Genomic DNA, 17,129 nt, shown 5'->3' on the forward strand with positions numbered 1-17,129 from the left:
GTGAGCATGTTTAACATGGGAGTCTCTGGGACACTGCGCCCCCTGCTGGACACCAGAGGAGCTGCAGCGTGATTCTTCAGACCTGGAGGTTGATGTTTGGTCCTCTTCAGCTCTTATCGCGTGTTAGCTCGATGCTGAAGGGTCTGCTTCGGTGGAAGGAAAACGATCCCTGCGTGAAACTGCTCGATGCATTTTTCATTATTATTGTCTTTCTCAGACATGTGCAGATGTTGGGAAGGTTACTTTTAAAATGTTTTCCACTACAGATTACAGATTACATGCCCCAAAATGTATTCTGTAACATATTCCGTTACGTTACTCAATGAGAGTAACGTATTCTGAATACTTTGGATTACGGGGCGATCGTGGCTCAAGAGCTGGCAGTTCCTCTTGTAATTGGAAGGTTGCCGGTTCGAGCCCCGGCTCTGACGGTCTCGGTCGTTGTGTCCTTGGGCGAGACACTTCACCCGTTGCCTACTGGTGGTGGTCAGGCCCGGTGGCGCCAGTGTCCGGCAGCCTCGCCTCTGTCAGTGCCCCAGGGTGGCTGTGGCTACAATGTAGCTGCCATCACCAGTGTGTGAATGACTGAATGTAGTGTAAAGTGCTTTAGGGTCCACAGGGATTAAGTAAAGCGCTATACAAACGCAGGCCATTTACTTAATATATTATTATGCTTTTTACAACTACAAGTCGTCTTCTGTTTCTGTCTCGTGTCAGATTCAGTCTAATCTGGGCAAAATCATCCTGAAGGAGGAGCTGGAGAAGTCTGCAGCGCCTCTGAGGAGGAAAACCCGCTCTTTACCAGAGCGCAGCCACAACGCCGGTACACACACACACACACACACACACACTTGACATTTTTTGCGTTAGGTACAGATTTCAGAAAGAAAATACAAAAAATACAAATAAAACACAAAGAAATATAAAATAAGTAAGATAATACACAGTATGTGATTATGGGTTTGGTTGTGGAAAATATGCAAGACATAAACTTTATAGCTTAACATAACTATTCTACCACTACTTTGTGGAGACCAATAGTCACTCATGGTGACAAAGACGTCACAAAACCACAAAAATATCATTTAATACGAAGAAAATTTGCAAAGTCGAAGGAGTCTAAGCGCTGTTAGTAAAAGTATCTGAACCTGAAATTCTTCTGATTTTATGAGCGTCACTTTTCAGAAAGTAAAGTGAACGAGGAAGTAAAATTTCTAAACAGCAAAACATTTTTAAAGTTTATCAGTTGTTGTAACTTTTGGTGCAAATTAAAAAACTGCAGTTTTAGTGTTTCAGGTTCAGATTTCAGTGAAGGCATCATGATGCATCGTGGAAACAGGAAGTGATGTCACCTGGTCACAGGTGACTGTCGTGACCTTTCAGAACAAAACATCTCCAGGTGGAAGGACTGATGCACATGTTGTGTAGCGTTTCCTTTCCCCCTCACAGCCCCTCCCCTCTGCTCTGCAGGGTCCAACGCCTCCAGGTCCGTGTATTTCCCAGCGCCCTCTAAGAGCGGCCTGTCCAGGGTGAGTATCCGCACACTCGCTGTGAGGTTTGACAACGAAGTCGAGCGAAGACACCAATCTGTTTGTGTTTGTTTGCAGCTGCGCTCGGCCGAGTTCAGCTCCTCGGAGAAACCTGCTGCAGGTACAAACGTCCGTCATTAAAGCTCAGGTTCAGGATTTTACAGGTGTAGTTTTACAGGTGTAGTTGTACACCTGTAAAACTACACCTGTGAAGTATTTTAGCATTTTGTGCTGAAAATTGAACTTGTACATCAGCACAAAACATCCATTCTCAGACTCGACTTTTTTCCTGCATCAGTGAACTCGTAACAGAAAATAATGAAACTGTTTGTGTCTCTTTGTGTCTCTGCAGGGCTTCAGGTACACTTTCCATTATTTTAACCTTGTTTGCAGAAACTCCTGATGAATAATTGGTGCCGGTGTTCATCATACTGTTTGTTTTTGTGTCAGAACGGGGACTCGAGGATGGACAGAGGGAACTCTCTCCCCAGCATGCTGGAGCACAAGGTACAGAAAGTAGAGCTGCCGAAGCTCTGCCAAGCTACTCTTGGATCTTTATGATGTCATAGAGGGTATCTCTGAGCGTCAGTGTGAGATAAAGAAGGATTATTATGAACTGTCACTTGTGCAAAGCTGCCCTTATAGAATAAGAATATGGAATGAGCAGGGCGGATGTATTAAACATGTCCTGTTTCCACATAACTCAGGCGCAGCAAGCAGATGGTAAAATGGCCTGCATTTGTATAGCGCTTTTCTAGTCCATAGGACCCCAAAGCGCTTTACACTACATTCAGTCATTCACCCATTCACACACTGGTGATGGCAGCTACATTGTAGCCACAGCTGCCCTGGGGCGCACTGACAGAGGCGAGGCTGCCGGACACAGGCGCCACCGGGCCCTCTGACCACCACCAGCAGGCAAACACGGGGTTAGTATCTTGCCCAAGGACATTTGGCATGCAGCCAGGATGCAGCCTGGGATCGAACCACCGACCTTCTGATTAGTGGCTGACCTGCTCTGCCACCTGAGCTACAGCCACCCAGATAAATGTGTGAGGCTGTTTCGTCCCATCAGCGGGACACGAGGACAATGTGGTTCTCACGTCACGTCTCCTCTGCGTGTCTGCGTGCAGGTTTATCCCTACGAGGTGCTGGTGGTGACTCACAGAGGACGCAGCAAACTGCCCCCCGGTGTGGATCGGACACAGCTGGAGGTAAAAAAATGACAAACAAGACCAAGTCTCTGTCGGTACGACTCGAGCTGCTGAACCTGTTCTGATATCAAACCACATCGTTATCGATATCCGGTCTTTTAGTCTGCTGTCATCAGCTGTTTCCAGGTCCAAACTCCGCTTCAGGTCCCAAAGTCACACAAACACTGCAGCATCACTGAGAGTTAAAAACTGTCTAAATTCTTTCATCATTAATAAAACGATCAGCGTTGCTGCTTTACCAGGTGTAACAAAGTTTAACATCCAGGCATCCATGAAAACAGGATTTATTACATTTAACAGAGTTAGAAGTTAGCAGGAAGTTAGCTCGCTAGCTTCCAGCTAAACATGATATAGCATGTTCTGACTGAGAGATTTCTGAAAAATTCAAACGTACAGCTCTGCTATCACTTCCAACATAAATGAAGACAGAAAACTAAACAGCAGTGATGTTTGTAGTTGGGCTAGTTGGTATATAATGTTGTGCTACGTGATCGCTAGCTACACAGCTATGTTAGCATAACATTAGCACAGTGAAGCTGGAGGATGAAGCTAACACTTTTCCACTCGATAAAAGTTAACGTGAAGGTTCCTGATGGTTAGAGACAAATACAGTCGCAAGGCAGGATGCTGTAAACGGACCAAACTTCAGCCAGGAGAACAACTGAGATAATCCATCCACAATACGAGGTTAGTCATTAATGTACTGCTGCAGGGGCTGTAGTTACAGCAGAAGGGTTTAAACACTGAGCTTTAAAATGATTAGCGGCAATAAAAACTGAGAGAAGCCGACAGTGATCACTGACTGTTTCAGATTAAATAGAACAAGATACAAAACATGTTAAAAACACAACAGCCTTCATAAACTCAGAGTAGCTCGGACCAAAGCAGGGTTCATACGTCATCACTTAAAGACCGGACAGAGTCATCCAGGGTCCAGGGCGGGCCGTCACATCTCAGAAAATTCTGTTTTATATAATTAAACATTTATTGAAATTGACTGAGCGAGAATGTTTCTTCCTCTTATCTTTAAATATTCTCAGATGATCGACCGCTGGCTGTTTAGGACCACAACGCTAGAATCATATTTAATATTTGGCAGCTTCATTAATAAACTCTTTGATGCTCGACGACCTTGGGTTGTTTTAGACGCAGCGTGGGGTCGGTGCAGGGTGAAAAATGACAAGTGCCTTCTTTGTTCCCGCTCTCTCTCTGATTGTGGCTGTCTCTCGCCCTGCAGAGGCACCTCTCTCAGGAGGAGTTCTTCAGTGTTTTCGGGATGTCCATCGAGCAGTTCGATCGCCTCTCCCTCTGGAAGAGGAACGACCTGAAAAAAAAGGTCTGTCTCTTCTGAAGCTGCTCGCCTCACAGTCCCACGCTTCCAGCCGGCGGGACGCGGAACCAAACGGACTCCGAGCGCCATCATCAGCCGACACCCTCACTTCAGTTTTTAGACACCTCAGGAGGCTTCAGGTTTGCAGAGAAACATGAGTGCTGCACACATTAACGTCACCGTTTATCTGCAAAACGTTAGCGATGAAGGACGGAGCGAGCACAAATAATACATCACAGAACGAGGACGAGTCTGCGGTCTGTGGCGGTTCGTGATGGGTCAGCGCTCTCACAAGACCCTCTGAACCCCTGCATCCCAGCCACAGTCGGACAACCGGCCAACATTCCTGCTGACTCCGAGTCAGCTCCTGGACTGACAAACAAACCTGTTGCAATCTTTATACGAAGAATTAATCCTATTGGCTTAGCCAGCTATGATGTCATAGTGACAGCACTTCTTTCCAGCATCAAAGAGAAAAACAAGCAGACGGTTTTATCGCAGTCGCTCGACTTCAGTCATGACAGACTGAACGCCCTCCTTAAACCTGCGGCCGGCGCACAAACTAACCCAGCGTGGTTTAGTTGATGATGTCAGCATGTCGTTTAATCACAACAAAATATAAAAACCATCTTTAGACAATTTTATTTGACCTTAAAAAACAAAAAGTGGAAGACATTAAATAATAATATAAAAGCTCAGCTTGACCTGAGTTCATAAACAAACACAGTGACTGATTTTACTGCCCATCATATGAGAACATGAGGCTAAAAAGTACTAAGAAGCTGCTAATTAAAGACCATAAGCTGACTAAAAGGAACAAATCATTTCTGCCTCAAGTGGCGATTACAGGAACTGCAGTTTTCTGTCAACCAAAGAGGCCACGCCCCTAATAATACAAACTTTGAAACTTTAATGAGTTTCTTAAAGTAATAGACACACCCAACCCGACCCCCAGTACAGCTGACAGTCGCCTCACAGCTGGGGAGCTCTTACTGACTGAGTTTGGGGACAGACTATCCAATCAGGAGCCCCCTTTAAGCTCAAAGGGTGGTCCCTTTCTTCTCCTCTCGTTGGCTCCGGTTGCTTCGAAGCTCGTTCATGCGTTGATCCACAGCCTCCGCTGGCTGCGATGAAACCGTCTCCTCCCAGTTTTTTTCTTTCTAGTTCAGCAGAAGCCACTGCCACACACACACACACACACACACACACACACACACACTCACACTCACACACACACACACACACACACACACACGTTTTCATATCTTAGTGAGGACATCTAATTGACATAATGCTAACCATCAGAAATGAATGCCTAACTGTGACCCTGACACTAAACACCACCTTTAAACTCGGGGACGGGCACTTTGTCCCCATAAAGGCTGTTGATCTCCACAAGTATAGTTACATGCTGGTTTTGTCCTCACAAAGATGTCTAAACAGGTGTACACACACACACACTTCTGAGAGATGTTTGCAGTGCAGGCTGAGCTCTGACGGCTCTGGTTCCTCCAATCAGCGTCTGCGAGTGTTGCTTAGTGACCAAATGATGTGCAGCTATTTTTTAACCTACATAAAGAAAGTGGCATGTTTGTTATTAATGGAGTCTAACTAAAAATGAAATGATAGATCCTGAATGTTGACGAGAACACGGCGGGCGAGTTCAGCTCTTCCGTACGTGTGACGTCATCACTCTTTGTTAAATATATGTAATGAAACATCCACCAGCTGCACTGAATATCAGCATGTTTCACAGCTGTAGGTGGTTAAACCCGCGCGGGCTGGACTCAGGACCGGACGTAACGGTGGTATACAAATCATTTTTAATGTGTTGGTAAATCAAGGCCAGCAGGTCTGAAAAGGAGAGGGGATTTCCTCCCTCCACGAGGTGCAATCACAAAGTTCTGCAACAAATAAAAATCAAACGTGTTTCTGGATTCGTACGATGACTACGTACGATGGTGATGACTCTGTCTTAAACCACAACTCAGAGACCAAACGCAGCATCCCTGTCGCTGTGTGCTAGCACAGCGTGCCAGCCGCTGACTGTTGCATTGAAGAAAAGTTGATTTGTGTTTGTTTCACAGCTTAGAGCGCCAGAGGCCTGAGGGTCAGACTTCAGAGCAGGACGTCCAATGAGCAGAGGTGGGCGTGGTTAGACAGCGCCTCGATGCGGTCACAGGTGGGCGTGGGAACATAGACCCGGTGATAACTCGGGAGCTTCACGCTTGCCGACAGGTGCATCAGGTCCCCTCCACCCGTGTCCGCTGAGAGCCGCCACCTGAGACTCGGACGGGTTTGATTTTTGTTGTTGGAAAACTTGTGATTGCAGCTCGTTCACATCAGCAACACGAGCTCGTCATTAAATCAGGACTTTATGAAGCTGCTGCTCGTCTGCTGTTAGCGTCCATCAGAGTCTTTTTACTGATCTTCAGTTTCACATAGTTTGAACTGAGCTCGCTGGGCTCTGGGAGGTTTCTGACTAATTTTTGCAAAACAGTCTTTTATTCTTAAAGCTTTAAGGCCTTCTTCCTTTAATAAAGTAACAATAATAATAATAATAATAATTCTAAGCATGTAAAAACGAGGCGTTCGCGTCTCAGCTCGTTCGTTCCTTCAAGTCCGAGTTCAGTAGCTCCGCCCTGCGTGAGGTTTAAGCTCAGATCACTCTCACTGCATCAGTTTTAAAAAGAAATCACCACCGCCACTTCCTGCATCACCCGCCATCACGTCTGCCTCGCTGCTTCCTGTATCTGTGGATCAATAAAATAAAAGACTGAGGATAAAACAGATGGAGAAGTGAGACGTGTCAGAGCGAGCATCGGTCACTTTATGATTTCCTCTTTTCTTTCTTTAACTTTTCTTTTGTCTGGATGATTCTGACGCCGTTCACCCAGACGCGCTCTGATTGGTTTGTGTAGTTAGAAACAGGAAGTGATTGCTGTGACGACACATGATTGTTCCATGTTTTTCTTTTTTGTACATTGAAGTGTTTTTTCTGTTTTTCTTGAGTTCTTTAGACTCGCAGGGCGGCTTCAGCGCCCGTCAGCGTCTCTGCTCGTTCACCTGCTGCGTGCGTGATGTCAGGATGATGATGTCATATGTTATTCTAGCTTTCTTTGAAACACGCTGGTAGTTACGGGTTTGAGTTTCTCTTCTTTGGACTCGTGTTTCTCACCTCACGGCGAGCAGAACGACCTGAAGAATTACAATAACCCAAAAAACTATTTAACATATTTTTATCCTTGTTTTTCTTTGGACTCATTATGAGAGTCAGACGCATGTTGGGAATTGTACCTCCGGCAGTTTGAGAAATACGAGCCCAGAGGTCAGAGGTCAGACTCGCTGACGAGCAGCCGCCCTGCTGCTGTACATACTGAACCACTGAATGACTTCATGCTAGTTGCTGTTGTTTTCTTCTGTGGATGCAGCTGCTGTAACAGATGAATGGTGACGTGAGTGATTAACCAGGAGTTACAATAAAGAGCATTTCTATTTGGAGAAAAAACTCTGCTTCACTGGCTTCACGTCGTCTTTGCACTGCAAACGTTTCTTTAAGACAAAAACATCTGAGTGTGTTAAACGAGCAGCGAGTCAGCCGCACTTGATTAGCGTGCCAGGTAAGCACTATTTAACTGGTAGGCAGTCCAGTAGAGCCCAGTAGAGTGTGAAAACAGATGGGACAAGATGCATGTCGTGCCTTTTGTGTACTTGACTCCTCTCCTTGTGTCCTCGTCTCTCCCACCAAAGATGCAGAGGAGGAGCCTCATTTGAACGCGATGCCAGTTAAATAGACGTTTGGCACAACTGGATCATAAACGAGCACTGGGAGAGTGGCTCGCTTCACAAAGGAAGATGAAAGTACAATATTAGAGAAGTACAAAGAGTTTAATCACATAAATGAGAGTGAGAGCAGCACAGCTGCTGCAGAGGTCGTGTGTGGGAGGAAATATCAGCTTACAGACGGTCTCAGTAACTCAGTGAAATAACAAGTTTGCTCCTGTTGCTCCGAGATTGAAAGGATTTCCTAAATCACATGTACATAAAAAATACTGTTCTACCATCAGAAGAAGAGATAATTACACTCTGTCGATATGCCACAAAAGTGTTCCTGTGACTTTTTGTACAAACAAATGATTTTACAGGTCAGTGTGGACGTTCACCTGAGAACAGCAAAGACGTGTTGTGGTTATAGACAGGAAGCCGTTATTACACTGTGCTGCTCAGTACATGCTGAAAACTGTTATTTAATTAAACCATAAAATAAATGTGCTATTAAAAAATTAAAACATCAGTGTGACCTTAAAAACTATCGCTGGATAATAAAACACATTCATACACTGAGTGGAAACGATCCACACGAAACCATAAAAGTACAAAAGTAAATTCAGACATTTGGATGTGAAAATATTTCTTTGTAGCGACGATTTTAGCGCCCCCTCTGGTCACAAGTGGTCACTGTTCATTGCTGTGGTTTTTATTCTACTTGAAGCTGAGTTTTGGTGCCTGTCTCTTTAAGGCCCCCCTCCCTAAACGCCCACTTTCATCTGATTAGCCGTTTCTGGAAGCCTGTGGAGGGGCAGCTTATTGCATCTACGTGTCTTCCCTTTTTTTTGATACGGAGGGTTTGTAAATTTACTAAAAAATAGTAAATAAGCATGAACACAGTATTATTAGCTAGCTGTTAGGTTTTTTGTAGCTTTTTAGCTTTACTAAAAAATATCACTTCCTGTTGTTTTTTTTTTTTTAATGTAATGGTTTGGTTGGTTTAATGATCCAGGAACTGGCCTCCCAGCCCAGTGTTCATTCAGTGGTGCTGGTTTCAGTCATTATGCAAATGTCTTGTTTATAAGGTAGAAACCTGCAGTCAGCTGAGACTGAAGGAGTCACCTGATGATGACGAAACGTTTCTCCCACTGAAAACGTCCAGATGAACAGAATCAACCTTTTGGGGCTTTAAATGTAAACTTTTGAAATGGACGTGAAACAGTGAAATTAGTGACAGAGGTTTCCCTGAATTCTGTTCATCAGCTGCTGTTTATTGAAACTTTCACAGCTCAGTAAGTCTCTGTTTAGCATGTTAGCTAGCTAAAATACCAACATTAGCACTGAACACAGTATTATTATCTAGCTGTTAGCTTTTCAGCTTTATTTAAAAAGATTATTTCCTGTTGTTGGTTGGAAATGTAAACTTTTAAAATGGGCACGAACGAGAGATCAGCTAAGAGATCGACAGCAGCGAACGCAGCACTCATGACCAGCTTCATGTCGGGCAATAAGGTTTTTCTTGGTTTTTTTTATTATGTTAGACGTGTTAAAATCCTTTGGCACACTCTCCCTGCACCATCTCTGAATAAAATATGATAGCTAGAAAAAAAAACCCCAAAAAAACCAGTCCACACTAGTTGATGGGATGTGATATTAGCCGTGCAGCCGGTGTCAAGCAGCTGCTTTAGTTTCCCATTCCTAAAAGAATAATGAGAAATAGTGAAATTAGTGACAAAGGTTCCTCTGAATTGCTGCTGTTTTCTGCTGTTTATTAAAAATTTCACAGCTCAGTAATTCAATCTCTGTTTAACATGTTAGCTAAAATGCTACATTAACACTAAATACACTATTATTATTATTTAGCTGTTAGCATTTTTAGCTAATCAATTATTAAATACTATCAGTGACACATTCTAGACCTTGTAGTACCATATCACCCTATTAGAGCACTTCGCTCTCGCTCTGCAGGCCTACTTGTTGTTCCTAGAGTATTTAAAAGTAGAATGGGAGGCAGAGCCTTCAGTTTTCAGGCCCCTCTTCTGTGGAACCAGCTTCCAGTTTGGATTCAGGAGACAGACACTATCTCTACTTTTAAGATTAGGCTTCAAACTTTCCTTTTTGCTAAAGCATATAGTTAGGGCTGGACCAGGTGACCCTGAATCCTCCTGTTAAAAGGGAGGTTTTCCTCCATACAGTCATCGCGCTGCTCACTCGATGACTGTGTGATTGTTGGGGTTTTCTCTCTAATATTGTAGAGTTTTACTTTGCACCCCGAGGTGAATGTTGTGAATTGGTGCTAAGTAAATAAGCCTGAATTGTAAAATAAGTTATACATTTGATGGCTGGATACATGAGGATAAAGAGAAATGAGGCTGATGTCACTGTAACCTGATCAGTGTGAATAACTTTGAATCTTTGAATATGAAGCTTCAGTAGCATTTTGTGCCGGGGCCGTCTGTGTTTGTGTGACTCTCACCTTCCTCCTCTGGAAAACTTTTCCGTGTTCGATGAACAGCGCCGAAGGAGCCCGTCTCAGGGAGTTTTTAGCTGAGGCCGTCCGTCGCAGCAGAGGGTTCAGGATGCCAGCCTGGACCAGCAGAGACCAGGTTCAGAGTGGATATATTATCAACGCTCAACGGCCTCTCACAGGTCGTTCATGCACCCTCCCCCATCCACACATGTCCAGGTTCAATTTTCCTACCTGAGCGCGCTCACTGTAGATGGCCAGGGACTGTCTGAAGGAGGTGCGCTTGTTTTGCTTTGTGCTGGATGCCAAGTTGATCTCTGACCCCGCCCTCAGCGGCACTACCTTCCTGTCGGTCAGCTCGAGCTTCTGAATGCTTCGCTGCACTTCGGCCGACTTCCTGTCTGAAACGCAGAGCATCCAACCGGTCCTCCATCAGCTCCACCCAGTACTCCATCTACACGTTACACTGTTTATCCAGGACTGCTCACTAACAGCTGATGATAGGAGCTTATCAGTGATTTTGGCCAGCTGTTGGTCCATAGCGTTTACCTCTTATGGTCTTATGTTCACATTAAATCCAAACTTTACACTTTAGATACGATCAGATCTGATTTTGAAAGTAGAGCAGTCGCCCCCTGCTGGACACTAGAAAGCGTGCAGGTTTAAGGCATCTCAGTTTTCAGACACTGGTTCATGCACACGGCTGTTATTGTGCTTCATGTTGACCATTTCTGAATCAGCATTGCCAGGTTTTTAAGAAACTTTCAATTTTCATAATAAAAGCCCAGCAAACCTAATATAGGGAAAGTCTTTTATTTTGAAGTTGAGCATCATAAGGACTCACTGTGGCCGCTGAGGACGGTGTTGCTGTAGGTCACTGAGCCTTTGGACGACACCGAGCTGCAGCGAATCGAACCCTGAGAGCCGTGGAGCTGAAAGACGACATACAGGCGACGTTACGAGTTACTCCAAATAAGATTGTTTATCTTATTCTATTCTGTTGTTTTTCTCTTAATTTTTTACTGCTCTTCGACTTTCTGCTGTGACCAAAAATTTCCCACATGTGGGACTATTAAAGGATCATCTGATCTTATCTTAAATCCGAATGTTGTGCGGTGCAGCCCGTACCATGTGCCCCAGGACGGAGGTGTTGGAGTAGATGGGCTGGTCTCGGCCCAGCTCGCTCAGGTGGAAGGGGTCGTCCATGTAGGTGTTGGAGGAGGGAAACCTGCGAGTCTGCAGCCCACTGAGGACGAGAGGAAGCAAAATCAGCCCTCAACTCAGAGCCGAGATAAAGCTTTATCGGAGTTAGCGACGCTGCGCTGGTGAAATATGAACATCACGCCCACAGAATCAGGACTGCGTGTAAAAATAAGAGACGATTCAAAGGGCCTGACAGGTGCTGACAGCTCAGAGATACGAATGAGCACTTGTATTCAAAAAATCTTCAAATGAATAAAATGATTGTCGCGATTGTGTATTTGACAGCCCTGATTTACCCGAATGTGACATTCAGTGTTTTTATTATAATAAATGTTATTATGATTGATCCATAAACGTGGGGTTGGGGTTGCAGTACCACATGTGACCACTAGGACGAGCTGGTGTTTCAGCCTGAGATGATGCACCTCGTACCTGAGAGTTACACCTGAGTGCTCCTGTGTTTTGTTGTCATGGTGACAGTAATACGCAGCGCCGTCCTCCAGCAGCTTCAACCACCGCTGCTTCTCCTCTGAGCTGCTCACCTGAAGGAAGGAAGGAAGGAAGGAAGGAAGGAAGGAAGGAAGTTAGGAAGGAGGACACGTTATTGAGTAACAAGTTGAAGTGAATGAATTCAAACTCCCTGTTCCACCAGCTCACCTCCAGCACCGCCATCTGGTCATCGAGCATGCTCAGTGTGATCCTGTAGCAGTGCTTGGTGTCGGGTTTGACCTCACAGCCTCTGAGCTGGATGGTGTACTGAGGCGAGCGCTCCCCCTGCACCACCTCCTCCTCCTCTCCGAACATGTTGAGGACCCCGGCCTCCACCCGACACAGTAAACTCTGCCACTGGCAGTTCATCAGTACGTTCAGGAAACCTGCCGCAGGCAAACGCCACAGCTCAGACCTCGCGTCATGTGACCTCGCTAACAGACAGGCGATGTCACAGAGGCTACATCCATCTTTGATGTACAGTTAGTTTCCATGCACATTTTTAATTCGTATATAAAAGACACAAAAACTCTCTTCAATGATCGAATCGTGCAGTTTACTGTGCTGCTCTGTCCGTACCTTTGTTCTTGCTGAGGCTGCAGCGAGCTGAAGCTTCCTCCTCGTCAGAGTCAGACTGGACTATACTGGACTGAAGGAAGAGACACGGCATTAGCAGGAAGTGCAGGTATGACCACGGCTGCTCGTTTCATGGTCACAGCTACGTTTGCTTTCTCACAGAGCAGGTTCGAGATTATTCACGCCAGGAGGCAGTGACGATCCGAGGCTGTTTGGCGCCCAGGCGAACACTCCCTCTGCAGATGTTGTCCAAGATAAGGACAATCGTGGATAACACCTCCCACCCACTCCATGATGTACTGGCTAGTGACAGGAGCACGCTCAGTGAGAGACTGAGATTACCCACAATGCACCACTGAACAACACAGGAATCATTCCTGCCTGTGGCTCCCTGTACAACTCCTCCACCTAACACACTGTGAACACTGCAACAGTTACAACCTTTTTACACACGCTCTTTTCTACTCTGGAATATTCTTGTCAATTTTCTTTATATTTATTTATCATCACCTCTGTTAGTCCTTGATATTTATAACTGATTGATCTGTTTATATTAGTGCTGTTTCTTAAATGTGTAAAATCTGTAACATAATGTATTGTTTGGAGTTTAGTCTGTTACTGTTAATATTTTTACCATTTCTTCTTGGAGAAACTGTAACGCACATAATTTCCTTTAATCAATAAAGTATTCTGATTCTGATTGGTTCAGGATGACCTGCCATTATCCAATCACACATCTGCTTACCTGGATCTGTTGCTCGTTTCTCTTCTTTTCTCTTTTTTCTAAACTGAGCACCCGATGACTTTGAACTTTTCTTGTCCATCTTGGTTTTAATTTTGCACTCCAGTATGAACACAAATCCCCCAACCCGAGGATCGCCACAACATAACCTAACACACCTACACCTTAGTTCACAGATTCACTTTGTCTAAGGTTTATTTCTGGGATTTCACACAACCCAGGATTCAAATCATGAATCCATGATGGGCTTGGATTTACATCATTATAAATGAAATGTGCTCTATTTGGAAGCAGCAGGCCCCTCCCCTTTCGACGGGCTGTGTGTGAGACTTTAAATCATCAAACTGTAAATTATAAATTTTAAATTGTTATTGATCCTTTACCCCGAGTCCTAAAGTGTAGATTTATTTTCTTACTCTTCTTATATTTATTGTTTGTTTACTTGCACTGCTGTAACTGTATGCCGTTATTTTTGTGCCACTATTCTGAGCGCACGTAAAAAAAGGTTTGCAGGTGCAAGTGTTGCATTTTGAGGAGAAATTTATTTTGAGCAAAGAAAAGCTGAATGTGAGTGAACAAAGTTCATTGCTGCGTGCAAAAACTGTATTTCAGTGTTTGCTATTATCCACACACACACACACACCAGCAGCCCCTCTCGCTCAGTTTTTGCACTTGCACTTGCGCTTGTGTTGCTCGCGCTCTCAACATTTCTGCCCGTGCACGCTCAACTCTTTTTCTACACCGTTATATTTGTGCCACAAAACCAGCCAATCACAGACTTGGATGCAAAAAAATCTGATTGGCTGTTTTGGTCTCCAATCAGCTCGAAATGACGAAATGCAATATCCCAGAATGCATTTCGTCCAAAACTCAAACGAGGCAGTGGCGGAGGAACACAGAGTGGCAGAGTTTGAAATATTACTCTTTCTGGGTCACAAAATAAACTTTTAAGATATTTTCATGCGAGAATGTTTCTGTGTGAACTTCAAATACCTGCTCAATTTATCAAGACATCACATATTTGCATAAGTGCTCTAACGTTTTTGGAGATGTTGAGAGCGCGAGTTACGTTGAAACCAATCACACCATTGTTTTTCTTGTGACATTACCAGTAAGTTTGATGTGTCACATGGCCCTCTTCCTATTGAAAAAACAAAAGTTGTATCCAAGATGGCCGACTTCTAAATGGCCACCATGGTCACCACCCGTCTTGAGGAGTTTGCCCCTCACATATACTAATGTGCCACAAACAGGACTTTAATATCACCAACCATTCCCATGTTATCACAGTTTATCCATATAACTGACCCACCCTGTATACAGCACACTTCAAATATATATCTTGAGTCTTGTCAAATCCAGAAATACTCAGATGATACTGCCATTGTAACGTCTTTCAGGAATGGACAGGAATCTAAAGACTGGGACCTTTTCTTGTCTTGAGCAACTGGATTCATAAAATTATCTGCAGGCCTTTCAATTCTCATACAAATAGCAGATGAGCTAGGACTTTTTCTCTGTGATCAGAAAAATTATTGTTATTATTCTTTTTGTTCGTAAGGCATTGTCTGGCGGATGATCTGATATCGTCGTGTTGGTATTGTTCCAGGTTCAACATTGCAAGTGACCAATCACATTGTTGTGACGTTATTCTTTGGCGTGCCAAGCCATTCGTGCATTTATGAAATTCCAATGTTGCAAGGACAATATCAATTCTGCTTAGCGTTTATTAAAGGGTTAGGGTCCGTTGATTGGCGGACAGAGGCGGTTTCAAGCAGCTTAAGTACAGTTTTTTGTTTTACGGCAGTTTTTCCCGAAGTCGCAAAAGTATGACGTCACCACATTCTGATTGGTCACTTGCAATGTTGATCCTGGAACAACATTTAGTATGTTGATCTGGGAACAACACCAACACGACGATATCAGATCGTGCTTGTCTCGCACCTCTGGTGTTTTATAAAAACTATTCCAGACTCCACTGTTAGATTATATGTTATGATATGTGTTGGCATGAACTGGAATTAATGGGTAGAAGCTGGAACTTTCCAAATAATGCCATTCTGAAGTTAGGGAAAGAGAAGCTCCTATAAACAAAGTCAAAGTGCTTTTACTCTGAAATGCAAAATGAGATTGATTTGAGATTGAGATGTTACTGCTGTCGAGGTTGTCTATGGTTTGCATGAACTCCAATTACTTAGTGGAAACAGAAATTGTCCTGTTAACAGCATCCGTGTTTAATTATAAAAAGTCCCTCACAAACAATTATAATCAAGATATTGACGTGATAAAACTGTGGGGTTGTACACTGTCAATGTAGAGTGAAATGATCTCGTGGAAACAGCAACTTTGCTTTTAAGGGTTTAAGGGATTCTGAAGTCAGTGAAAGAGTGGGTCATACATGGGCAATTTCAACGGGCCGCAAAATCAAGGCGACTTGAAATTGACTTGGTATCCCCGTGATAGTGTACACTGTCGATCTAGAGTGAAATTATCCTGTGGAAACAGCAATTTTCATTTTTGAAAAATTCTGAAGTAATTGAAAGAGTATATCACATATGGGCAAATTCGACGGGCCATTAATTTGAAAGGCAAAATCAGAGCAACTTGAAGTTTACATGGTTTTACTGTCGGGGTTGGATACTGTTGATCTAAAGTGGCATTATCCTGTGGAAACAGCAATTTTCCTTTTTAGAGCATTTTGAAATTGTTAAAAGAGTATATCTTTTATGGTCAATTTGAAAAGTCTTTTATACTGGAAAGCAAAATCAGCCTGACTTGAAATTGATATGGTATCACTGTGGGGTTGGATACTATTGATCTAACATGGATTCATCCTGTGGAAACAGCAAATTTCAATTTAAGAGCATTTTGAAATAGTTAAAAGAGTAGGTCATATATGAGCAATTTGAAAAGGCTTTTATTTTGGAAGGCAAACACACAGTGACTTGATATTGATATGGTATCACTGTGAATTTTTTATTCTGAATTAATTGAAAGAGTAGTTCAAAAATAAACATTCAGAGGGCTTTTACTTTGAAATCCAAAAGGAGATGGCTTTAATATTGACATGTTGCTACTAGAATACTGGGGTACGTCATTTGTATCCAACATTAGAGTGTGCAAATGAGACTAATCGATATTTGTGAATGTGCTCTTAATTTACTGAAAGTTGGCCTTTATTTTGAAATCATGCTTCAGGAGCTTTTATTTTGAAATCAGGTTACCACATCTTTTGCCATAATACTCAGAATACACAGCGAACGTAAAACAAAGTGGAGGTGTTTTTAGCTATACATCTTATACATGTAATACATTTATTACCAACCTGAGTTTATCCGCTGCTCATTCGACATGACGAATAACTTCTGAAGTCTTAATTCAACTCAAGACGCTGTAGATTCCCGTCAGTAACACTTTCGGTCCGCTAGTAAAACGTAGTTCTATTAATCTGCGCTTGAACCGGAACCGGATGTAAGTCCCAAAAAACTGAATTGTAGAACTGAAACTGAAATTATTCGAGAGCTAAATCTTTAAAGGATAAAATACGGTTTCAAAGCAAATGAATTCATTTTCAAAATATAAAATTCAATTTCAGTTTAGTGATGATCATTTTCAAACCAATAAATTGAATTTCAAATTAGGCTAATTCATGTTCAGTTTTTAAAAGCATTTATTCAAGTTACAATTCAGATTCAATCCGAGCAATTCAAATTTAACTTATTCAAATTCAGTTCCTGATGGCACAGATTTCTGCCCATGATGGTGTATCTGAGTGTCTCACCCTGCAGGACAGCAGCTGGTCTGACTTATT

General features: G+C 43.3%; 2 protein-coding genes across 5 annotated transcripts in view; one reads left to right on the forward strand and one right to left on the reverse strand.

Moving 5' to 3' along the window:
• LOC146697677 (dematin-like) overlaps nucleotides 1-7,586 on the forward strand; it is a 30,202-nt gene extending 22,616 nt beyond the window's left edge. For 2 of the 4 annotated variants that reach the window (XM_085476527.1, XM_085476528.1), the window contains exons 12-15: nucleotides 718-823; nucleotides 1,471-1,529; nucleotides 1,608-1,650; nucleotides 1,882-1,947. In XM_085476527.1, the coding sequence (XP_085332653.1) occupies nucleotides 718-823; nucleotides 1,471-1,529; nucleotides 1,608-1,650; nucleotides 1,882-1,910 (237 nt within the window). In that variant the 3' untranslated portion in view covers nucleotides 1,911-1,947. Of the gene's footprint in view, nucleotides 1-717; nucleotides 824-1,470; nucleotides 1,530-1,607; nucleotides 1,671-1,881; nucleotides 1,948-1,979; nucleotides 2,037-2,662; nucleotides 2,744-3,980 lie in introns of those variants that run through there. The other 2 variants (XM_085476530.1, XM_085476529.1) reach the window with 2 other exon arrangements.
• Nucleotides 6,574-17,129, reverse strand: part of LOC146697678 (actin filament-associated protein 1-like 2) — a 24,542-nt gene continuing 13,986 nt past the window's right edge. Inside the window, exons 8-16 of the mRNA XM_085476525.1 lie at nucleotides 17,100-17,129; nucleotides 12,580-12,649; nucleotides 12,169-12,386; nucleotides 11,944-12,053; nucleotides 11,437-11,554; nucleotides 11,153-11,240; nucleotides 10,543-10,709; nucleotides 10,318-10,428; nucleotides 6,574-9,539 (exon numbers count right to left, since the gene is read on the reverse strand). The exon at nucleotides 17,100-17,129 is cut by the window's right edge and continues 57 nt beyond it. Of these exons, the coding sequence (XP_085332651.1) occupies nucleotides 9,513-9,539; nucleotides 10,318-10,428; nucleotides 10,543-10,709; nucleotides 11,153-11,240; nucleotides 11,437-11,554; nucleotides 11,944-12,053; nucleotides 12,169-12,386; nucleotides 12,580-12,649; nucleotides 17,100-17,129 (939 nt within the window). The 3' untranslated portion in view covers nucleotides 6,574-9,512. The remainder of the gene's footprint in view (nucleotides 9,540-10,317; nucleotides 10,429-10,542; nucleotides 10,710-11,152; nucleotides 11,241-11,436; nucleotides 11,555-11,943; nucleotides 12,054-12,168; nucleotides 12,387-12,579; nucleotides 12,650-17,099) is intronic.

Source organism: Copadichromis virginalis, linkage group LG12, assembly GCF_057382275.1.
Source record: "Copadichromis virginalis isolate Kocher_CV1m ecotype Utaka linkage group LG12, C_Virginalis_male_GT1.1, whole genome shotgun sequence".
In the NCBI taxonomy this organism is placed as follows: domain Eukaryota; kingdom Metazoa; phylum Chordata; class Actinopteri; order Cichliformes; family Cichlidae; genus Copadichromis; species Copadichromis virginalis.